This window comes from Phaenicophaeus curvirostris, chromosome 1, assembly GCF_032191515.1.
Source record: "Phaenicophaeus curvirostris isolate KB17595 chromosome 1, BPBGC_Pcur_1.0, whole genome shotgun sequence".
Classification (NCBI taxonomy): Eukaryota; Metazoa; Chordata; class Aves; order Cuculiformes; family Cuculidae; genus Phaenicophaeus; species Phaenicophaeus curvirostris.
This window is the reverse complement of record NC_091392.1, coordinates 66601100-66625895: the sequence shown is the minus strand read 5'-3', so window position 1 is coordinate 66625895 and position 24796 is coordinate 66601100. Positions and strand designations below refer to the sequence as shown.

General features: G+C 42.3%; 2 protein-coding genes across 9 annotated transcripts in view; one reads left to right on the top strand and one right to left on the bottom strand.

Moving 5' to 3' along the window:
• MICAL3 (microtubule associated monooxygenase, calponin and LIM domain containing 3) overlaps positions 1 to 24796 on the top strand; it is a 571168-nt gene that overhangs the window by 475862 nt on the left and 70510 nt on the right. The gene's annotated exons all lie outside the window — the stretch shown is intronic.
• IL17RA (interleukin 17 receptor A) lies at positions 1603 to 24796 on the bottom strand. 2 transcript variants are annotated; one of them, XM_069861527.1, is made up of 13 exons: positions 24662 to 24796; positions 17380 to 17404; positions 14414 to 14560; positions 13394 to 13518; positions 12207 to 12333; positions 10956 to 11003; positions 10707 to 10864; positions 9466 to 9543; positions 8953 to 9028; positions 8857 to 8871; positions 7643 to 7744; positions 6833 to 6874; positions 1603 to 6200 (listed from the first exon to the last, which is right to left on the bottom strand). In XM_069861527.1, the coding sequence occupies exons 1-13, from the start codon at positions 24776 to 24778 to the stop codon at positions 4684 to 4686; spliced, it is 2577 nt and encodes an 858-aa protein (XP_069717628.1). In that variant the 5' UTR covers positions 24779 to 24796; the 3' UTR covers positions 1603 to 4683. The 2 variants fall into 2 exon arrangements, with proteins under 2 accessions (XP_069717628.1, XP_069717638.1); XM_069861537.1 differs by having other exon boundaries at positions 1603 to 6197.

Sequence of the window (24796 nt, the reverse complement as noted above, 5' to 3'; positions counted from 1 at the left end):
TTTTACGTAGCGTAGGGTCTCCCTTTCCATTGGCCGGGAAGGATGGAAAGATTTCCTCTGCTCCCCCACCCCCTCATGCCTGTTTGAGGGAGCAGAGATGGGGCTAAGCCTGCAAACTGCCCCCTCTCAAACAGCAGAGTACAGGATTCAGTGCTGCTGGGGGTGGGTCCTGCGCTTGGTGATCCTCACTTCTCAGCACAGAGCTCCCGAGCTTAGGTGGAAGTCCCCACACCAGCACCCTGTCCTCCACGTGCATGTAGTTAAGGGTGGGTGGGGAAAAAATTGTTAGTGACCTCTCATAGAAACAGTTATCTTTCATTTTTAAGCTCCATGAATGTTGGGTGGGGGTCAAGGCCTGCCCTTCTGCTGGCTACAGCTGCTCCTGAAACCAGCCAAAGGAAGCAGGAGCACAGAGGCCAGTTTGGAGGAAGAACTTTGCCCCTCCCAGGCTTATATTTTGTTATCTGGGCACGGCTGCATTCATTGGGAAAATGCCAGTTTCCTGTCCCAAGCTTTTTTTTTCGAGCTGTTCTGGTGGGAAAGGGAAATAAAGCACAAGCACCTGCTATCCAGAGCCAGCAGCAGGACCACAGGCGCAGCCCAGACTTCTGCACACATATCCATTCTCTCCTTCAGGGCTTAGGCTTCCGTGGGACTGAGCCTCCGTCCTGCCTCCCTTTTCACAGAGTGGGATCAACTGCCTGCTCCCGTGGACTGCTACGGCAAAATGTTTACAGGCTGGTAACTTCCAGTTCCCACTGGCACAGGTCGGGGTGCCATGGGGCTCTTCTCCCCCAACTTGTCGGGTGGCTGAGGAGTTTTCAAGGGGCTAGAAAAAAACCCTACAAAAAAATGGGCAATAGCGCTCTTCTGTTCAGAGCTGCAGCCAGGATGAGCGACTTGCTGCTCTCCCCCCGCCAAATGGAGAGTTAGCAAAGGCTGGGCTTAACTTTCCCACCAGTGCTTTATTTTTAGCCTGAGCCCACACGTGGGCAATTGTGTGAATTTTGGCCAGTGGCCTTTCTCTTCAGTAACTTCTTTTTGTCTGGACAATCTTGGTGCTGTGAGTGACTGTGATTGTAAAACTTGGTACTGTGAACTTTTCCTACGTGATGTGAAATGTGTCGAGGGGATGCTAAGTTCCTGGCCAGGGGAGGTGTAGTGACAGGTATATTATGGTTGTACAGATACTCGTTTCCTTGCACCTTCCTTTTTTTCCAGCATTAAACAGATAGTAAAAGCTTGGCAAGAAGGACAGTATTATTTGAGAGAGAATGAGATGATACCTGTACCTAGGAGTACTCCATACTTCAAACAGCCGAAGGAAAAACCCAAACAACTGCCAAAAACAAGGTGTAGGAAAAAAGCTGTTTACCCCCAACTACGTTTTGCTGCTTTTACAGCCAAGTTCACAATAGAACCAAACCGTGTAGGACATCCCTGAAACACTGAAGCGTAAGCATAGTTGAGACACTAGAAGGATCACAGCAGAATTATTAACAAGTCTTACTTGTCAGTACCCCTTCACAGCACATAACAAAGTTGCTGTTTCAACAGTGAGTGCCTTTTTCCATTTAAGACATAACTGAGAAAATGGCATAATTGAAATTTATCTAGCCATGGCATATAATTCAAGCCATTGACAGCAAAATCACAGTTCAAATTTGGCTGTGGATACAAGCGTTACCTGGGACAGACGACCCTGCAAAACAATGATTTTACTGTGTAGAATTCCTTTGTAGAAAGGGTGGTTCTTCGTAGTGCCCTGGTTTTTAGGTTGTTGGTAAGTGTGCTGTTTGGAGAGCAGAAAGCTTTCCAAGTAGTTTGTTATACAGGAGCCCCTTTGCAATTAAAGTGCAGCTCTGCTGCCACATCACTGACTGCGGAGAAACATTTAACTCTCTTCAAAGTCTTGTTTATAAACTTGCTTCACCTTTTGAATTCCCTTCCTTAGGTAATCGAACTCTCACTTCCATTTAAACCCTTCTGCCACATAATAGATCCATCTGCAGCAGAAACAGATATTGGTACCATTAAAGTGCAAACGATACCTCACCCGATGCACCTTGCACATCTACTGGATGTTCTGCCAACATTTAATCACTGCTCCAGGTCAATAACACTTTGTTAAATGAAGCTGTGCCATACTAAGACATACATTCCTTGGGATTCTGTTACAAGCCTTGTAACACAACACACTTATTTAGCATTTTATTACTCTTTGCTACCCTGACAAAAGAGATTACTACTCCCAGGAGGGGAATCTGAAGTGAGAGGTAGGGCCTGTGGTCAACAGACTCTTGGCATCCCCTTGGCATTAATCAGAACTTGTATTTTTTAAAAAGCAAGATTGTTAAAATAAAATTAGAAACTTGTGACTGATTTTGCTCATTTGTTCCCTCCTTTGACTACCGTTGGGCTATTCAATTTTGCACTCAAGGACCAACAGATGCATTAACTTGATTTCCTCATGTTGGATTGTTAAAATAGTGTCTGGATTTTTTTCTCAAACTTATTTCTGGTAAGTGAAAGTGAATTCTAAAAGCTGTGACACCAAGGGAGTTATCTGAGAAGTGAATGACTACAGCAAGAAAATCCAGATGACAGTTCCGAGCTTCCTATTTAAACGATCTATAGGAATTCACAGCACTTGAAAATAGCTCATGGGAAAAAAAAAACCCACCACAGATTTACATGTTAATTGCTGTAAGATAAAAGAAACTTTAAGGAGTGGGAGCATCAAGATGACAACTGCTCACATAATCTGCAAATTTGATTCATTGGAGAAGCACTGAGATCACAGCTGCCTCTTGCTCAGCTGCTGTCGGGTTCTAGGTCCTGTACAGACAGGAAATAAAGGTGGCAGCCAGTCTTAAGTTTGGATCAGTGCAGGGACCGTCCCTTTGTTACTCTTTCCAGACATCCGGCTGTAGAGAAAGCAAGCCGTCTTAACAGTCCTGTCTCACCGAGCAGCCCTGCATAGAAATTAAACACACTTATAATACTTTCTTTAACACCCATTTTGAAGAAGCGTGCACTTCCCACACACGAGGGCTCCCAGCTGCATCCAGCTCAACTGGACACAATTAAAACACTTTGCAAGAAGGTTTTGGCATGTCAAGCAGTTCAGTTCTAGCTCTCAGCTCTCTAAAAGAAATACTAACGTAATGAATTAGGCAGAACTGAGGACATAAGTATTTAGGTAAATATATCCAAAAAGTATTCTTGTTTTTTAATTTAAGGAGTAAAACAAGTTATAAACATTATAAAATATACATATTACAATACTGGTTTCAAGTCAAAAGAGCATATTTTCTGAGATACCAGATTTTTTTAAGAGCTAAAATAAAATTCTCAACATTTTTTGACAAGTTTACTTAGAAGGACAGGAAGATGACAAGCTTGTCTGGACAAAGGAGGAAGGCCTAGATGTATTTACATCTCACAAGCTGTTATCCAGCAGGCTGGACTACAGAAACCACGCTAAACTGGGTAACGCCAGCCTTGACTAGACCGCTTCTCAGTCAGTGCTACACAGGCCAACGTGCAATGACTGGCAGGGAAAAACTTTTTTCTAGTGCATCAAGCCTAACCTTCAAAAAACTCTGGAATGGATACAGTCACCATTGCTGCTCCTGGAAGGTGCACCCTTTAGTCAATATAAAGTATTTCACAATGAACTATCTGTGCTTGAGTTTACACCCACATAAATGCATTTTACATTCATTTTAGCTCAGCCTAACAGTTATAATCTCCACTCTAAAATAGCATCTGCTGAAGCTACACTTCCTTCCCCTCCGAAACTGCCTTTCATTTCCTTAATTGTGTGTTACTATCTACATCTTCAGTTCAAGTCTCACTGGTGCCAGGATGTCCAAAAGCACTGCAGCAGTGCATTAGAAAATACACCAGATATCCCGATTCAGTAATCCTGTATTCTTCTTATAACTGTATAAGCAGCCTGAAACCCATATTTTTTGTATATTATCCCTCTTCTTCCCTTCCCCCCCCAGCCCCTTCCTCTTACTGCTGGTTTTCAATCACGTACTTCCCAGTAGGGAGAGTTACGGAGATTTTTAATTAAAAGTTTATTCCTTTTACAGCTCAGTTACTCCATTTGAAAATGGAGTTCCTAGTGAATGAATGAGAGCTAAAGGAAAGTCTCCAGACATGTGTATCAACCAGGCAGAGACAGCCCTAACCTAGCTGAAGTTCAAGGCACACATCTTTAACACAGTATTTACCACCAAATATACAAAACATGTATTAAAATGGCAATGCACATTTTGCCATGTTATCTATATCTATTTTCTAAATGCCGTCCGTGACTTTTATCCAGTGCAATAGAACCAGTACAGCTGGATGGCATTTTGAAGGCACAAGTGAATAAGCCACAATAATTCTTTCATCGGTGAAGATTCAATGTAATACATTGTCCAAGGAAGAGAACTACTGCCTGTTCTTTCACTCGAATGGCTGATATTCATTGCTTCACTCCAGAGATTGAAAGCAATGTTACCAGACTGCTGGGCAATCCTGTCTCTTAGCAGGAGATAGGAAGATGCCACCAGTAGGTCATTGATAATACAAGGACAAAGACGGTGTTGAAAATGCAGTTCCAGCACTGTGTGCGTTACCACCTTCCATCCCTGTATTTCAAACGAAGCAGGCCCCAAATCGAGCCTAACAGTCCTCCAAAGACTGGCCACTGCCCATCACCTCAGCTGGATATCCCCAGTCAGAGCTCTGTTGAATATCCTGGAAAAGCAGTTGCTGCTGAAGGCTCTTTAGGCTGTTCAAAACCTCTGGAGAGAGTTCATGGGAAACCACCTGGTTTTCCCGATCTTCCTCCTCTTCTTCTTCCTCCTCCTCCTCCACAAGGTCATCAGGAGGCAGAGGAGAACATCTGGAGATGTATCCCTGGTCTGACTGCACTGACTGTCTTTGGTCTTTGCACTGGTCATCAAAGACCAGTTGCTGTTGCCTGCCAGCCTCCTCTTGGCAGAGAGATGGCTCTGATGGAATGACGTGCTGCTGATAAAGAGAGTACATAAGTCCACTTAGATGGTGTCTCAGTTCACCTGAAAGGTTTTCAGGACTCTGGTCATCATCTACCACTGAAACTTCAGAGTCCTCATGGAGGATGACGTTATTCCTCATAGGAAACCTTGACTCCAGAAGAGGAAGTCCTTCCATACAGTCCTCATTACTCAGCACGTGATGAGCAAGTATATTTCTATCTTCCATGGAAGAGACTGGCTCCACTACCTGAACCAGAGAAGCCTCATCCATAGGAAGCACCATAGTCTGAGAAATCAGATCCCCACATGGATTAAGTTGAGGTTGCAGTTTACAGCCTCTGTGTTCACCTTCACGCATGTGGAGGTTCACAACATAACAGCAGTTAGGGTCAGGCTCCCGTAGGTGCAGCTGGTGTTTCACAATTCCACCCTGTTTGCTTAGCAATGAATCCACCTGGCTCTCTCTGCTTAGGGACTGCAACTCGTCATCATTATCTAAGCAGATGGTTTCACTCTCAAACCAGTCTGGGTGCTCAGTCTGCCAGTTCTTGAACTTCTCTACTGCCTCTTTCAACTTCCTTCCGCTAGGGGTATCAGTGTAATTTTCAGCTGTGATTTCCTGGATTCGATGGATGCGCCCAGGTTCAAACTTCTCCAAGTCCTGAATCCGAAAATAAATATCCTCAAACTTGTCCATCAGTTGGTACCTGGATGTGACATTGAACACATCAGGTATATCTTCCTCACTACTAATCCCCTCAAAATAGCAGACTATGTACATTCCAAAACAGGCTGGCTTCTTGAAATCTGGCAGGATCAAATTCAAGGCTGGGGTGAACAGGTCTCCCATAGGCTTTTGGTGATCTTGCTTAAGACACACAGGCTCACTCCCAAGCATGGCCTGCCATTTAGCCTGGGTGCCCCGTGAACATAAGATGATAATCTTTGAAGATAGGTCTTCCATTTCCTTCTTCTGTCGAGTAAGCCAGGGCAACGGCCCCAGCTCTGAGATCTGATGATCTTCTAGCAGATCTAAGGCTACAGCAGTGCCACAGACAGTCATCAGAAACTCTGCAAACTTCAGCACCACATCCACATACAGCAGGTGATCTGCAGAGTACACAATCCAAACCTTTCGAGGCTTCAAAGGTGGCAGAGGAAGGTTGGAATATGGTGCTGCTGAAAGACAGAAAAATATTCATCCCAGTCACATTCCTGAAAATTTAATGGTGCAAGCCAGCAGCAATCACCACAGGACAATATTAACAAAAGGTTCTAGCAACTACTAGTTTTGAAGTTATTTTGGTAACACATGCAGACAACATCTCATTGCAGAAATTTAATATGAAAGTCCAGACAGAGGAGCTGTGATTTGTAATAATGCCTGGATGGCTTACAAAATTTCACCACACAAAAATACTACACATGCTTCGAAAGTCTTGCAAATGTAGCTATATTATGTGCTGGAGCGCCAAGAGCATCCACCCCAACACTAACTCCTGTTGCTACGGCTTAGATGATTAGCAAGGGTTCTCTCGCCAGTAAAGCCTCAGCTGGGTCAGAAGCCTCACCACTTTACAAAGAAATTATCTTCCATCTGCCAAACATGGCATTCCAAATTCCATATCTTCTGTCCACGGCTACCGGATATTTGAAAGTTTGTTTTAGCTAAACTAAAAGATCCTAAAATCTTTTGGTTTTGAGAAGCACCTATACAGTAGTAGAGCCTATGACAGTTCTTTGTGAACAATTGTGTGAGACTTCCAGAATGCATTATGCGTCCTTGACAAAACACAGGCAGGACAACTTACCAGTCTGCAAGTCATTGTGGTTCCATTTCTCTCGCTGGTGTCCTGGAAGACAGAGAAAGTCACTGTTAGTTCTAAAACCAAGAAATGAGATTAAACCTTTAAAACAACCCTTTCCAAAGATTTGGTTTAAAAAAACCCCAAAACCCAGTCTTTAACTGTGCAGGGATAAAGACATGGGGAGGGAGAAGCCTAATACAAAAAATATACTAAATGAACAAAGACTCTTCTACAGTCAGTTTTGCAGTGTACCTTGCTACACCTTTCCTTTGAAAGGAGAAGGAATGCACTCAAAATCAATTTTCTCCATATCTGCCAGATTTGGACAGCCTCTCAAGAAGGACAGAACCCGAGTTGTTCCGCTACCTCTCCTCAAAGAGAAGAGGCTTTTTTAAAGGTAACTTTTTCTTTCCTCTAGGACGTTTGTTTGAAGAGGCAACTAAAATGTCCCTAGCTACATCCTGATGTTAAAAAGTTTCCCAAAAGATTCTCAATTACTCCTCTCGGATAAAAAAAAGCCAGCAAACTGCACAGTTTCACTCTGTTAACTGCCTCATGGTTGCAGGACCAAAGACTAGGAATTAGTCCCCTCATAAGCTCTGAAGCGCTATGAAAAAGACTTTAGTTAACTAGGTGGATGCTATTGGGATGTTACAAGTCCCATGGTGTAAAACAGAAGGTGTTTACATAGGCATTATCTCAGTGGCAAGACATCAGAACAGCAAGGAAGAAAACAGAAATAGGAAAAGGTACAGAAGTAGGAAAAACAGTTTTAGCATTGAATCTTTTCTTCCTAGCTGAAGTGAGTCTTACCTGCTCGTTTTTTGGTCATACAAATCACACCTGCTATGACCGACCCCACCAGTAACACACAGATCCCAGTGATACACCAGTAGAACCATATAAACATGTCACCTGCAGTACAAAAATAGTGCTTGAACATTGCTTTACACAGAGTTTAACTAAAGATCAGGTCTTTCTTGGGCAGCAGGGACCAGGGGAGAATGACTCCGGCATTGCCCAAAACCACAGGTAGCTCAGCACTTCACACTCTCAACACGTCACAGCCACTTATCAAAACAAACTCCTGCTTTCATGATGATGCTCTACAACATAAAATTGCCCCATGAAGAACCACATGTGCAGTAGATTGAAAGTGAAGATAATAGCCTTCTTCTAACAGCAACGTTTATCCAGCTTTGACAGCCATGCTGCCCATGTCCTGCTTGTTCAAGTAATCCATCTTAAAAAAAAATATCACCATTCTGGGTGATGTATTTTTTCAATCTACAGGTGTTTTTCTCTTTTTACATCTTGGGCAAACTAGCTCTTTACAGGTGTCGTTGCAGCCAAAAAAAGATGTCAAATCATTATGCACATAATTTATCTCAACATTCATAAAAATGAATATATGCAAGCTATTCTCTCCAAAAGCTGCTTTATATTATGCAAATTTTTTTTAACACTGAGCAAAGTGACAGAAAGTATTTTATATTAAGACTCTTCCTGTCAAAACTGTTTCTCAAAGAATTTTATGCAAGTGAAGCATCTCTAAAAAATTGGTCTTCGACGTTCACACTTGTCATGGTTTAGCCCCTCTTCCCAGCTTGGTTGGAGGCTGAATGCGAGCAGCTGTGGTCCCTATTTCTTCCCCATGAGTGAGGAAGTACTAATGACCTGTTTCTTCAGTGATAAATCATAAATTTTAAAGGTTAGCACTCCTGGAGACTGACACTGTCTGAAAAACATGTAGTTAATTTTCAGCAAATGAAGTTACTTAGATAAGACTTAGCTAAAAAGTTAGAAAGTTAATTCTGCCTAAGCTCAAACCAGAGCAACACTGCAAACAAGAACTTACCTTGTTACACCATGGTGAAGTAACTCCTAACACAATTCACCCTGAATTCAGTGTTACAAGGGGTCATTTCCTGCCCATCAGGTCATTCACAGAGATGATAATTTGTTAATTCTATATGACAGGAGAAGAGAAGCAAGAAAAGCTTCAGAGTAGTGGAAGAACTTCTTACCTGATGGCTCTGTACCTGCAAAAGACAAAAGTTAGGTTAAAAATTCAGCTCTCATCTGTAAGACAATGGGAATTTAATTTACAGAACAGTTCTCACTTGGAGCTGGTGCACATGGGATGAAAGCAGAGTGTCTCAGACAGTCCGTGCCACAGCTTGCAAAAAACGGCTGAATCTGCAGTTAAAAGAAATTCAAAAAACAGAAGCTATTCTTAAAAGCAGTTTTGTTCCCCACTTTACTTTCCCCCCGCCTCTATATTCCCTCTGTTTTAGCACTGGGACCCAGAATTCCCTTTTCCCTTCAGAAAACAAGATTAATCAGGAATTCTTACACATATATTAAGAAAACAACAAGATCCCGTGGCCACACACTTGCCATTTCCACTCTATAGTTTCTGACTTGGCAACCCTATGTTAAGGAAAAGCCACTGTCCACAGAGAAAAGTTATATAAAAAAATTATTCTTTCAGCCATAATAATAATTTCCCTAATACAGGCAATTAGGGATTAGCCAATCTCAGAACAAAACACCATGCAAAAAGCATAACATTCCTAAGCTGCTTACTGACTTTTTGGTGAAGTAATAACACAGGGACAACAGTGAGATCCTACCTGTATTTCATAGTCACAGCAAGCTCTTACGTTCTTCTCTATTTTGATTGTGACATTCACTTGCTGCTGCAACCCACCCTGCAGAAGTCAGATGCGAGTTACAAGAGGAAGAAGAAAATGGAACAAAAGCAGGTAAAAAGAAAAGAAGTTGACATGAGAACATGCAGTGGTCCGAAGAAGTCTTTTGTGAACAAGAAGCCCACAATGAACAAAATGGATAAGTGGCCTGGCCACCACCACTGCAGGCATCCCGTGTGCCAGACATGGTAATACAGCTAAGACAGCAGTCTAAGGTTGCACAGGTAACATGAAACAAGTAAGTATGCTTCTCATTGTGTAACTTCAAATGCATTAACTTAAACTTACAAGTTCTTAACAATGTAAATGTCTTCAGTTACATAGTGTGTAAACATTAACAAGCTGCCTTGTTTAATTAAAATGCTGTCAGCACTGCTGCTTCTGACACTAGAACAGACAAATAAGTTGTCCTTGTTACCTGCTGTACATAACCACTATCATGGCAAACTATATTCTTCACAATGACTAGCAGATACATACTCCAAAATGAAGTTTCCCTTCTGCCAGGGAAACATGCACACAGCACTGTTGGCCCTGCCCTCCCTCAAGGAAGGGTGGGGACTGGTACCAAACATTCAACATCTCTCCTCCCTCAGATGCCTGGAGGGGGACATTTGTTATGCCAGAAGACACTTTATATCTACTTTGAGATTCTCGACAACACAGACTGTAAGACCTATAGTAACTGATTCTCAGTTTGATTGAAACATCTGCTACAAAACCACTTATTCTTGATGTAAAAAATTTATCTAACTCCCCCTCTCCTCCAGCCATCACATTTGATGAACTACTTTAACGATTTATAGAAACGTTATACCTCAATTTTGGTTAATTTATTTAGCCTTATCCCCCAGACATTGGCCTGACAAAGGTAATAAAGCCCAGATAGCAAAATAGCAAATTTGGATTTTCTTTGCAGAGGTTTACAGACTGCACCATGCGTTATAAAATCCCTTTTTGATCTTTTATCCACCAAATTCCTGAAATAGAGCTTCCCTTTCTAAAGGTAACTAAAAATCTCTGAAAATAATTCCTTGGAAATTGCTGTACAAGTTGCATTTGGTCACATCTCCTATAACATGGCTCCAACATCTTGTTTAGCAACCATTAAATAAATGCTTGTCTAAATTACCACAGAAGATATAATTTAGGAAGCTAATTACCTCAGTGAAATCACGCGTGATCATTTTACACTTCATCTCTTTCAGGAAACTGGCCACATGAATTTGGTATCGGGCTGACTCTGTCCATGGGTTAAAGCTCACAAGCAGAGTTGTGTCATCTAGGCTTTTACCCTGGATCCTGGGCTCCCACAAGCTGCCTGGAAGGAGTGCAGATATTCCCAAGTTTCTCAGCTGTCATAAACATTTCAACAAAGTATCTGCAGCTACACGATTCAAACAAATTTTTACCTGTCTCTATACAGGAGATGGTTCTCTTCATTAGAGGGTCCTCGCAGCCTGCAAGAAAGACCAGAGGCTAGTCAGAAATATTATACTTCCACTTAGGAAAAACATTTTCTTCCCAGAAGCCAGACACCTAACTAAGACCTCCTTGATGGGACTTTTGTTCCAAAGCAGCAGCAAAATTCTGCAGCAGAACAGAACAGAAAACCAAGTGTTCCCTTTCCTTTTCCAGCTCCTTGACTGACACACCACATCCTTTGCCATTTTATAACAAAAATATCATGTTGACAAAGATGAGCAAGTTAAGAACAAAACTACAAACCAGTTTTCAAGCTGTACCAAGTGCCAAGTATTTATAAACTAGTCAGTGCAGCCAGAGGCCACTGCAGATGCTCAGCATCTTCAGGGAAAACAACAAAAGACTTTTGCTTACAGGATAATTTTCATATAGACAAAGGTCAGACACTACACTCTATCAAGTCTCTTGGTAAATTATGCTGAGCTGTGCCTTTGAAATCAAACTTCACCTGTCTAAATTTAATACTAGAAGCCAGACTTTACTCCTTCTGATGTGGAAATTTTGGCCTGTACTTTCAGCTTACACAAGGAGAGAGGCAACTTTGAAAGATCTGAAATTAAGTAAAAGTTACAGCAGTAGACCACAAAGAGCATGAAACATTACTCTAAAACCCCACTCATGTAAATTAAATATCTCCGGTCAAAGACACATGTAAATTACAGAGAATACTTAACGTTTCAGCAATTCTCAGTCACGTGCCTAGTCTCGCCTCAGCAAGAGGAGAGCTGGCTCTAAAGCTCTAGCTGCTCTTATAAATGACAAGAGAGAGTCTTAGATGAGGAAAAAAAACCTGCCACCAAGAGCTATTTGAGCAAGGTGGTAACCAGATCACAGCTTCAGGGAAGCCAGGTATGCTTGCCAATACCAACACCACGGCAGGGCAGTTGAGATGGGAGCAGATTGATCAGAGTTTGAAATCTCTGCTGCTGCCTCACAAAGTGAGACATGCATGCAACACCCTGCACAGATTATACGTGTACTCTGGATATACTGTAGATAAGGCCAGCATCATGGACCTTCTAAACAGCAGCTTCCAGAAAGAGCAATAGGTTTTTATAATACTGTCACCCTATTGCCAAACTTACTATTCACAGATCTGCAAAAACCACCCCAGTTACAGGTCCACAAACCTTCACAGTCCTAAGCTTGAGGCCTAAGCAAACTAGAGCTTCTCTTACCAGGCATTGTGAAAGATGTGGATTTGCGATTGTAGTCTCCATCTACACCCAGTTTGGGCAGGTGGTACACAGTCACTTGGTAAGTCTGGCCAGGTTCCACTTGAAAACGATCAAAAGTGAAATTCCACTGAAAACAAAACACATTCACAAAGACTTAAAATGAGAATGTTGTCCTACAAAGGCACTGAAATTAACAGCTGACTTGGCCTTGCTCCACTGTGTTCCTTCATCCCATATCCTTTTATCTAAAGCTTGACTAAGGAACTCAGATGTATTAAACACACCAATCCCTTGGTCTATCTCAAATTCTTCTGTTCAGAATGAGAAAGTACCGTAATTTCTCGGAATTTCTGAACTGATACAACAGCCTCATGCCAAACAACTGTGTAGAGTTTCCACTAAATTACATTTTTAAGTGAAAGGAAACAAGGCTAACATATGCTGTTTCAAGACTGAAATTCTAGTGTGGTGTGAATCTTGCAGTGCTATGCAAGTGCTGAGCATTTGGAATTGCAATTATACATATGTAGTTCTTTACCTGGCTATTCCATATATATTTCCTTAAACTATTCTGTTTTCCACATATCATCAGTGTTATGCAAATTCTAGGAAAGACACTGGCTCCAGATGGTAAGCCAAATATGGCCCAGTTCTGAGCATTAAGGAACGAACTTATGATCCTTTTGATCATAAAGGAAGCTGTGGATGTGTAGCATTTTTCTGATGAGTTTCCTAGACTGAGTGTCAGCCAAAGGACAACCCCAAGGCTGGTGCTTTCTTCAACAGCAAGAGAATATAAGAAAGAAGTGAAAGTAAAAGGGAGGGCTGAGTTAAAAGGAAGGCTACACATGTCACAGCCGTTGTGCAGAATACAGAATCTCCTACAATTATTTGCTTTAGGCAACATCCAGAATGATAACATGTGCCAGGCAATGACAGCAACAATTCTTAAAACCCGAAGGATGGGAAGAGTGAAAGAGAAATCAAGATAAGAAAGCAGCTTGTACATGGTTACAAACAAGCGTAAAACAAAGAGGAAACAACAGTAGGTCTCAAAGCTCAATATCTTGATTGTTTCATCAACGCTAACAGCCTACACTTTGTAATCAAAGACCTTACTGTATGACAGTGAAAGCAGAAACAAACCCATCAACTAGAAAAAGCAGTTTGGAGCCCGTTGCACTCACCCGGCCTCCGTCTGGACGGACCTGAAGTGGCAAGTTGTTCTGAAAGTCATACTGGGCACAGATCTGTTGATTATTGTTCACTTGCATAACAGCCAGCTCTGCCCCTTGGAGATACTGGATGCTAGCTGCAGGCACAGGGACAGAGACAGATGTCATCTTCATGTACAGAGGTTGCAGCCTCCACAGAGATTACCACTGTGCCTAGTCTTGTCATAGCCTTATTCCTTTGAAGTGCTAGGGATCCCACTAGCCATGAAAAGGTGAGCATGCAGGGTCAACTAACAGCACTATCAGCTTAAAGTCTGTCTTGCACAGGAAGAGCTCCAAATGAAGGAGCAGAGTAGAAGGCAACTTCATCCTTTCAGGCACCCTGGCAGTTCCACAGTTTCAATGTTGCGTTTCGCTCTGCCTCTCGAGGCTGCTTCACACGGTTTGGGCACCAAAGCGAATATATTTTTATTTTGGTACAGACAATCCCAGTGAGAATCCATCTCTCTCAATAGTACGCAGAAGATATTTCCTTTTGCGAGTGAGTGTGCACGTTTTGGGTCACCCTTCTAGAGGACTGTTCACAAAACTTTGGAATTCATAAGGCAGTTGTGTAGTACAAATTCCCAACTCACATCCAAGCCTGAGGTTTATTTTTGTCAGACTGCTAAGTAAATCCTCATTATTTTCAGTGACTGTCCTGTGGGTGCCTTCATGACACCATAGTAAAGATGTGGGTCACTTGATTCCACTTTTACCTGTGTTCCTGTTTTAAGTATTATCCCACACTAGTGGAAAAATTTTAAGTTCTTGAATACCCAGCACACACAATGCTCCAATTCAGTCACCAAGAAAAGACAAAATCATCCCCCCAAACCAAACAAAATGAAGAAGCGAACCCCCCCAAATTTCAAAGGTCTGCTTTCATGACTAGATCAGTAACAGACTTCACGTCATAATTCTCCTCCCTAACCTTAACACATCACACCCATTTCCTCTGCTTTATGTTCATATTAAACAACTACCCCTTACCATCAGTGGCCACTTTCCATTCTATCCGAAGCACAGGAAGTAAGTTGCCATCCACCTGATGGAGAACATCAGAAGAGACATCAAGACTGCTTGGAGCAGAAGGAGTCCACCTGGGAACCTGCATCCAGCTTGCCTCCATGCAGGTACCTGTCCAGCAAACGAAAGCCACCATTTAGAGTGGGGATGAGGATCCTCTACTCAATTGCAATTGTGGTCCGTGCTTAGGGTTAGGATTACCCAGTAGGCAAAACTGGGTGACAGACTGCTTCCCAGCTCAGAAGGGCAGTTTTCAGCATGTAAGTACTTTATAAATTGTCTGCAATATTCTGAACTCATTCATTCTAGTAACTCACACTTCCTCTTTTCCTTAAGATCCATTAGCAATTATCACAATTAATGTAGTCAGGTCAAACAGGTCAAGGAAGTTTACTCAGTATGTCCTGCATCAAGACCATACCTTGCTGCTGAAACAGACCTATGTTAGAAGACGAGTACTGATTTCCAGGTTTCCAATGATGGGAAGTCTGTCAGATACCCAGGGAAATAGTTTCAATAGTTAATTACTTTCTGTTTAAAAACTGCCTTACTTCTAGTTTGAATATACATCTGAATTCAGCTTCCAATGACTGCTTGCTATGCCTTTCCTAACTCAATGAGCTCTCTGGACAGAAAAATAATTTATGCTAGTCAATACAGCTTTAGGGAAAACTGGGCCTGTAATCTCATCAGAAAACGAAATCAGGTATGACAGGCATTAGACATGATCTACTTAGACTTTTGTAAGACATTTGACTTATCACAGCATATTAAATAGCTCTCCTGAATATCAGTGAGGCACAAATACAGGAAGAACTAGGCTGACAAATCAAGGAGGAGTTGCAAGTGGGAAATCATTACTGTTTGAATCTTTTAAATAGCTCTGTGAGGGTAAGCTTAGGCCCAACACTATGATTTTTCTAGAGAATATCAACAATCTAAAAGAAAATATAAAAAAAACAACTGATGAGAGTATATAACCATTGGACTTGCAGGGAGGGGAAGGCAGAACTGTCAAGGTAAACAGAACTGAGTCACTTTCTATACTGGACCTATTCAGACAAAACACTTCTTGACACACCGTGATATACACCTCAGCACATGCTGTGTGGGCCATATTCACCTAACGAGAATTTATAATGTTATTTATTTATGACAGCATTGCTGAAAAACTAGCAGAAAAACTACTGAGCATAAGTTGTGTCATGCAGCCTATGAATCATAGGAACAGGCTAGTGTGATCACTGAATAGATAAAAAAGAAGAAAAAGGGTAAAATTATTATACAGGCTTTGGAGAGATCAGTATGATATTCATTAGCTATTTGTTGTAACCACTGTAATATTGATAAGAGAATAATGAACAGCAAGCTAAAAAAAAATTGTAGGTTTGACTCCTCAAGAGGAAAACATGTCCTGCTAAGAGTTTTAACTGACAGAAATCCACGCTGCTAATGAAAGGTTGCTCTCTTGGCTACATTTTCCACTTACTCCCTTGCAAGGCTGTGTGATGATTTGGTCCATAAAAACGACCTGTCAAGGGAAGACTCCCCCATTTCTTTGGTGAGCTACTGCCAGGCAGTGCTCAAGGACGTGGTTCAGCAAGCCCACCACCACTGGCACTGTCCCCGGGGAAGCAGTGGGAGTGCACAGCCAGATGCTGGCAGGGAGATACCCAAGAGCAGCACTTTCCCACTACACAGTGCACAATCAGCCCCTCCTTCCCCACACCCCAAATACACTTTCAATATGGGAACAGGGAAAAGTGTGTGCTATCCTTTCTTGTGACAGTACAGTTTGAGGCTTAGGAAGTAATTAGACAATCCTCAAATGCTCATTCTACCCAGAAGTACTGTAGAAAACCTGGTAAGATAAAGTACCTTTCAGAAAAGAGTGTACTCTGCACTAAAAATATTCTTTTCTCTAGAGTAGAAAACCATAACAAGAACCATAAAACAGAATTTCAACCAAATATTCAAATAAAGCAGCATTTTAACAGTGGGGCTGCAGTTTGGTTTAGCTGTGTTGTCAAGCTGTATTCCAATGGTAATCTGCCAGTGGGAAATGTGATCCAATCTGATCCCACCCAACTTCTCTCCTGCCCAAAAAGTCTAAAATCTTGTTATTTGCAGCATAATCATCTTCCTGATCTGGCATGCCAAGCATGGCTATAAAAATACTTGTGCCAGTACGATACAGGGTTGGGCACCGAGGCAGAAATGAGCCTCAAGAATGAGAATTGCAAAGAAAGGTCAAAGAACCCTGCAGGGCCATGTAGATGCCTCTGCGTACCAAATGGACAAAGGCAAAACATTCTCCCTTTATAAAGAACGTTGCCCATTATTGTACTAAGTGAGACCATTTCTGAGACCCCTTACACTTGGTGTCTCCAATATATTTGTTCAGCGAGACTTGTAGTAATTCTAGTTTCCTTTTCCAGTTCATAGAATCACAGAATCATTTAGGTTAAAGACCTAATTTGTTGGACTTAATACCAAATAATTTAGAGGAATTGCTCTCAGCCACACCTCTTTATGCTCCCTTTTTATTCTAGTTCATACATTAATTTTTCAAATCCTATCATAGATATAGTAGCTTGTAATGAACATTTACAGACAAACTTGTCCTAAACTTCCCATTCCTTTAAAAACTGACTACCTCGGCTTTAAATAAAACCTAAACAAGTTGCATTGTGTTCCACCCACCCCACCCCAAACTCTATCCTGAAAGACTTAATTTCTCATTCCTCTTTTAGCTGGAGCTGATTATGCACCAAACTGAAAATTCCCAAAGCAAAGCATGATAGCAGTGCTTCACTTTACATCTCTCCAATTCTAGCAGGAAAAATTCCCTGCGTGAACCCAGTTAAAAAAAAGCAAAAAAAAAAGCATGATCCTGTGGGAAAAGTACAGTGAAGAAAAAAATTACTTACTGTTTCTTACGAGGCAGTTTAAATCCTGTGGGGGAGAAGAAAGAATATTATTACTCTCTGAATAGAAACTGGATTGACAGTAATTTTCTGCTTGGTGGCAGGAGATGAGCAGGAAGAACACAATTCAGTGAACAGCGGCACATACAGACGGGAAGAATTAAACACCAGGAAACACTGCACAAAACTTTAATCAGAAAATCAAAGTACACAGGGCATGAGACCTGTGCACAGCTGAATTGCATGTGTAACAGTAGTAGTTACAATAACGGAAAGAAATTGGAGAGGCAAAAATGCAAGATGATGATAGCAAAAACCTTCAAAAATCCAGGACTGCTGAAACAGAAATCAATGTGACATTAAAAACTGCTTGAAGTAGATGGGTATATTTTTAAACACCATTGCTTTATGTTACTGCTGCCTGGCAGTGGTCACAATGATAATGCTTGCAAGGTCTATGCCCATCTGACTGGAAGCATGAGCTCTCTCCAGCTAGGATTGCCTGCAGCAGGGTATCCCCTGAACTGAAAGCCTACTACAGCTCTGGCTGGTCTTTCCTGATACAGGGAAAAGACTAACATTTATTAAGTGCCAGGCCTGAAAGTGGGATTTTATTTTCTAGAAATATATTTGAGAGGCAGCCCATAAAGAAAAAAAAAATAAAAAAAAACTCAATCAGAATTAGACACTTGCATATTTCATAAGGATAAAGATGTCCTGAATACAAAGAAGCAATCAGAAATTACGTGGGCTCTGCCTGGCTTTCCCCAGGTACATTTCATTTACACTGTAAGACCTCATGGTCACCAGGAAAAAACGTGCGCTTGCTTGGGTAATGTGATGCAAAACTGCAGCTGTAAGAAGTCTGAAGTTTTCACTGACTTCATAAATCAATATGAGGGCAAGGTTTCCTCCCACTTGTTTCCTATGTCTTGACATATAAAGATGGATATTGTTACACCACTGCCACAAAATAATTCATTCCAGTAGAGGAGGCAAGGCAGCAGGATTTTTAATCTCTCTGCAACTTAAGGTCAATTCCAAGTGTATTTGGGGCTTATTAATGCGGTGTAGCCATGCCTATCCAAGGCTTTATTTACATTTCAGGGATGGGTGATAAAAAAACCAGCTGTGCCTTCTCAGTAGTGAACACGCCCTCCACTGTGGCATGGAAAGCTAAGGTTTCATAGACACTAGACCGGCATCAGACAGCACCACTGGGATAAAGCTGCCCCAAAAGCTGCATAGCAGCGCCCTGGGTGAAGCAGAGGAGCTCTAACATAACCAATGGCAAAATAAATCTATGAACTTAAGGCCAGTATGAAAGGACACATAAGAGGTCCTTGTCACTATTCTTGCTGTGCTTAAAAGGTCAGAGCAGCCACAACTAGGGGAATCAACTTGATCAATTTAAATGTAAATACCAATTTAACCTTAACTGTAGTTTTACAATTATACTGCACCTAATTATTTCAGACAAAGGTACAGAAAAATCCTCCACTGAGTATTTAGATCCTGTTGGACTAATAAAAATTGGTTACAAGTATAGCCAATAGAGATGTTATTGCAACTTTGATAAAGTAAAAACCTAGAAAGCAAGTAAGCAAATACTGATCAAACCTAAACTAGCTAAACTACAATCACTGAAAAAGAGAGAAGTATGAATTGTAACTACCAGCATAGAAAAGCAGGTTAAGGTATGAAAAAAATTTTACTCCAAATATTTCAAATGCTTGATCAGACTTTCTTAGGTAAATTATTTTGCCTGACAATGCCCCTTGCACAAGCAGGTGCAGTGGCCAAGATGGAGTTAATTTTCTTCAGAGCAGATAGTATGGTGCCATGATCTGGATTCGTGACCAAAACAGTGTTGATAACACAGAGATGCTTTAGTTATTACAGAGCAGTGCTTACACAGCATCAAGGCCTTTAAAGTTCCTTACATTGCTCCCCCAAAGAAGGGAGGGTGGGGGTGCACAAGAATTTGGGAGGGGACACACGCAGGACCGCTGGCCGAAAATGACTAAAGGGATACCTCAGATCATATGACACTGCTCCGCATGTAAAGCTGGGGGAACACAGAGGAAAGGGACACACTCGGTGTTATGGTGCTTGTCTTCCCAAGTAACTTAGGTGTGATGGAGCCCTGCTTCCCTGGAGATGGCTGAACACCTGACTGCTGATGGGAAGTGGTGAATGAATTCCTTGTCTTGCTTTGCATGTGCGTGCAGCTTTTACTTTACATATTAAATTGTCTTTATCTCCATCCATGAGTTTCCTTGATTTTGCCCTTCCAATTCTCTCCTCATTCCACTGAGTGATAGAGTGAGCTGGGGCTGTGTGGGGGTGAGCTGCTGGCTGGGGTGAACGCACAGTAGGCAACAAAAAACTGTCTACTAACAATACCTTTTTTGTTTGTAATTTAATGACCTCTGTTAAAATCTGTCACTTAATATTCAGTCACTGTGTCCTTGCTCCATTGCAGTTATCAGCAATTATTATAAATTGCACCATCATAAAGCCCTTATATAAATCATAAGGCATTATTTACCTAAAGAGCAGCAACATATTTGAGTGTTTTTCTGTTCATTAGCAGATAAGACACAGTTAAGTGAGGAAGTGCTTTTCCCCTTTCTTATTTTATGACCAATATGGAACCAGCACAGTATATAAATGGATTATCTCTTCCTCCAGGTCTATTATCCCAGGTAAAGAGTTTGCAATGATGTTCCCAACATTAATGATGCTGTGTCCTTTCTGGCATTCATTAAGAAGTGAAGAGCTTAATCAGGAACCATCAGTCAGTTGATGAGGATTCAGAACTGAAAGTTAAGACATCTCTTACCTTTCAACACTGGGTTTCTATGGGGACAGAGCGCAAGTTTTTCTGGTGTGCCATAGCTCTCCAACCCTCCCAGTATTTTCAAGGGGCTACCTACATATGTTTTTTCCCCCCACATGCCTGTTAACCTGCTGTGCCGGTAACCTTCTTTTATGTGCAGCTGACTAAGTTGGGAGTGTTTTAAACTGCCGTCAGTTAGTCAAGAATTCAGCAGGTTTACCACAAGAAGGGGGGACTGTTTCTCCCATCACCTGGCAGCCTGCACCAACTCAATTGTTGATCAACTCCCTTCCCAGTCCCTAAAGCAATTCAGGGATGATCTAACAGCCAAAGGTGCCCAGAACAACAATTCATCCAGACAGGAATTTCTTGCTGTTTGCATAAGGAAGCAAAGATAACAGAAGGATGAGGTAAAGCCACAATCCAGGCAGAGATATATCAACCCCAAAGGATACCTACAAAGCAGTCACCATGAAAATCCTCATCTCGTTTTTGGGTACTGTCCGGGTAAACCGGTCACACTTTTATACCAACAAAGTGTAGCTCCCGAGAATGACATCCAAAAACCAGGAAGCAATTGAAGAAAAAGACAAGTCAGTTTTGCAGTAAAATAATTCAACTACTTCCAGATTTGCACTGGCTACCTCCTCAGCTCCAGGGGGCATACTTGCTGGTCTTCCCTTGTAAACGTCCAACCAACCCCATACTTCATCTGATGTGTTGGCTCATTCAAAATGCATTAACAAAGTTGTGGTCAGCAGAAATACTTCACCTAACCTCCCTACATGAAGGAGCATAGATTTAGATGATACTATAGAATGTACAGCGACGATTGTTTCTGCTCACCCACATAAAGCTGGAAGCATGTAAGAAGCATTGACAGAACTGAGATGGATCAGTCTGCATACAATGGACAAGCAGACAAACAGGAGGAGAAGGAATAAAAATTAAGAGCTCTGCAGAAATGCTAAAGATGTAGCCTGCAGCCAGGCAATACGCTCTGCCCGTGATTAAAAAAGAGGCTTAAACTGAGATGTTCTCTTATCAGCTTCTTATTACCTTTCAGGCCCAATAAGCAAAACTATAGACACAGGAGGCATAAATATGAGAACAAGGTGACTATGAGGTGACGCCTGAAACTATTATCAGCAGAGGATGATAGGCACAGTCAATTCTTCACGTTTACTTGCCGTATTTTCACAGAAAGGTAAGAAAATCTTTCACTCCTTTTCCCAAGATTTTGTATGCTTATGACACAGAAAAAACCAGAACATATGCCCTGGAGAACCATACGAATCTGAAAAAAACCCAAGAAACTGTTTAACAGCACCATGTCATAACAATTCAATTAAATTAATAGGAGGCCAAGATTTCCCAGCAGGATGCTGTGGTGACTAGCAAAAAAACTGCCGTGAGCTGGGCAAGCGTCCAGTTTTCCTTTAAAGAGCAGCTGCTAAATGGGAATGGCTCCAGCTTTCCAAGATCCGCCTCTCACCTATGAGCCATTCTACATGTTTTCTGAGGCTTGGCTGATTTGAAGTTTACTGTAGTTTTCCTTTCCCAACTCCTCAGTTAAAAGGATCAGTGATCAATAAGACATGACCACATTACAGGAATAACTGCTGAAAAATGATTTGTGTAAGGCTGGTAGGAAACAACTAAACTTCAAAAACAACAAAACTTCTTTTGTGTTTTTCCCTGTAGTTTCTAAGTTTTCCTCTTGCCCTCATATAGATTCTCAGAAAAATCAAATCCAAACTCAAAAGTTGAAGTTTCTCCACAAAAATCAAAGTTTTCTTTATCATATTTTGGTAGTTTTGATCATGGATCCTTTTCATGCCAAGAAGTTCAGAAATACTCTGGTCGCATTAAGTCTGACCACAATTTATGGCAACATCTTACACAGCAAAAAGGTACCACAGAGGGGAAATGAGAGAAATCAGTCAACAGCAAAGGCAAAATGAACACCTTTGTAAAGAAGGATAAGGGAAAGTCTTCCTCACATGGCACCACCATCTTCATTAGAGATGCCAGAATTCTTCCCCAGACACTTTTAGTGAATATCCACAACAAGCTGGCAAGATAGACTTCAAAGATCAAAATACATATGCCTATCCAGTCCCTCAAAGATGGCGGGTAGGGTTAAACACAGTATTCCTCCAGGACACCAATGTATGCTGTCCCTTGAAACAGTTATGGCCGAACACAGTGATTAAACACTTGATGATGAATAACCAGATGTGTATTTAAGCTATAGGATGTTTTTTCCTCGTGCATGGAAAAAAACCTTGTACCTCACCTCCCTGCAGATGACATAGTAGTTACTAGAAGGAACTGGATTTGCAGCTGTCCTATTCAGTCTTACAGCTGAGCAGGTTTGATGGAACAGTGGTGAACAAGGCCCATTAAGTGTATTTGTTGGCATTTTAATAAGATGAGCTGTTAATGACCACTTAGTTTTACTTTTGCAACTGACAGGTGTCTACCTAGACCGATATAACACTTTCCCTTCACTGCATCTTGAAAACAGCCTGTGCCACGTGAGAGTTCTGCTGAACAAAACCACTGTTGCTTAAAACTTGGCAACATCAGTGCAAGTGTGTTGGGTTCAAAAAAGGAAGTGGGTCTCACCAACCCTGCTCAGTAGCTGCTTCCCTGTTAAACCACACTGCAGTCACTCGTTGGAAGGGTTACTGACTCATCCTCTCAGAACAGTGCAACCGACAGAAAGGGAAGAGGAAATAATTTTTAACTGCCATAGCTTCAGTTGATGGTACTTTTTACCAGATGTGTCAGCAGCTTCTCAATTGCTTCTGAAGAGGCTGCTCACGGGCTTAAGACAACTCATATTTCTTAAGTCTATCTGCATCTTAGATAAGAGCTTATTGAAAGAAAAGGTCAAAGCAGCAGGTTTACACATTCACCGATCTACAAGCACACCTGGAGAGATGAGCAACACATGTCCTTGGTGAAAGCTGTTGAGGTACTGACAAACCCCTCACCGAGTTACTGTGGTTCACGCTCACTTAAAAAAAGAGGCTCAGCCAGGAAGACAAAGTCAGTCAAAATCCAAGCATCCAAGGACTCGCAGAAACTCTAATGTCCCGCTCTCAAGCTCTGCGTGACTAACAACCTTTGGGACACTCGTAGTTATGTCAGATGCTTAAACAATATTGCAACATACTCTTTCTCCTTTACTAAGATTTTGCACTTTGTAACTCCAAAATTGCACAATTGGACAACTTTCTTGGGGTATTTTTAAACAGGAGTGAAAGCAGCAGCGCAGAGGTCAGGTAAAACAGGGGTAAATATATGGACAAACATTAGGAAAGGAGGCAGAACAGACAAAAGATAGGAAACATGTACAGAAAAGGATTATAGATGCTTTCATCCCAAAGGATGCATTTTGATTTATGCGTGTCTATAGCTACTTCTGACTGGCTGCCTTCGCTAGATTGCTAAGAGTGCATTATGACATATAAAACTTTCTAGCTTAGAAGACAGCTACGCATCACCCTGTTTATGCGTGCACCACTATTATATTAACAGAAACAAAAAGCAAACCCAGATCTTTTACCCCTCCTACACACAGTTTACATGTATCTCAAGACAAAAACCCCCAACAAAACCTAAACAATCCCTCAGAAAACCCAGAAAGACAGAGGCTAATAGCTCACACTTCAAACTGCCAAAGTTAGCTCAGGCTGATTAAGCCTCATTTTACGTAGACACCACATCCACAGCTCTCAATCTATATCCTCTTGGTCTAATTTCACAGGGAGAAAAGGCAACCTAAACCCTGCCCTTTTGAAATTTCAAGTAGATATGGTGTTTGCTTACCTACTCCTTCAGCAGAGGTTCCCTGCTTCCTCCTAAAAACCCCTTAGCTGCAAGGAACAGGTTAAAAAATCCAGGACATTAGGCAACCTCAGCTCTCCGCAGACACTCACATCCTGCTCAGTAACTTCAGGCAGTTCGAGCAGATTTCAGCCAGGCCCCTCACAAATGTTTGGTGACAGGAGTTTCCTGGCAGCCAACCCCACGGCCAGGCTAATCCTGCGGTGTTTACGGTTAGGGTTTAACATTAACCTCAGGCAGTTTTGCGCGTGTCCTGTAGTTGCTCTGACACGCACAGCCCGCACCAACCACAACAGACCCCCCTCAAACCTCACCAAAACAGGCACCAGTACTGAAATAAGCAACGTCACTGACTCGACGATGGAGGCGAGCGGCAAGACCACAACCTCGGAGCCTCCCCTGCCAGCTGGGGGGCTCGGAGAGGGAGACCCGTCCTCGGGCACCTCCTGAGACTCCACCCCGCTGCCTCCCCGGCCGGAGGCTCCCCATAAGAAACAGGTAAACCGGGCTTCCCTGGCTCTGCCCGCGGCGGGCACCGCGGAGAGCCCAGCCCCGCATGACCCCGCATCCCCCCGCCGCGCTTACCGGCTGGGAGCAGCTGAAGGGCGGCTCGGCGCCCAGCAGCAGCCGCAGGGCCGCGCCGGCGGGCGGGATGAAGAGGAGGAAGAGGAGCGGCAGGCGCTGAGGCGCCGCGCCCGCCATGGCCCCGGCGCTTCCGGG

Bases quoted from the DNA above. Each gene is read 5' to 3' on its own strand.
- IL17RA (XM_069861527.1), bottom strand. From the start codon at position 24,778: ATGGCGGGCGCGGCGCCTCAGCGCCTGCCGCTCCTCTTCCTCCTCTTC. The intron at 14,561-17,379 runs GTAAGTAATTTT...TTTGCTGGACAG, and splicing joins AAACTGCCTCGTAAGAAACA to GTACCTGCATGGAGGCAAGC. The intron at 6,201-6,832 runs GTAAGTTGTCCT...TCTGTCTTTCAG, and splicing joins CCACAATGACTTGCAGACTG to CAGCACCATATTCCAACCTT.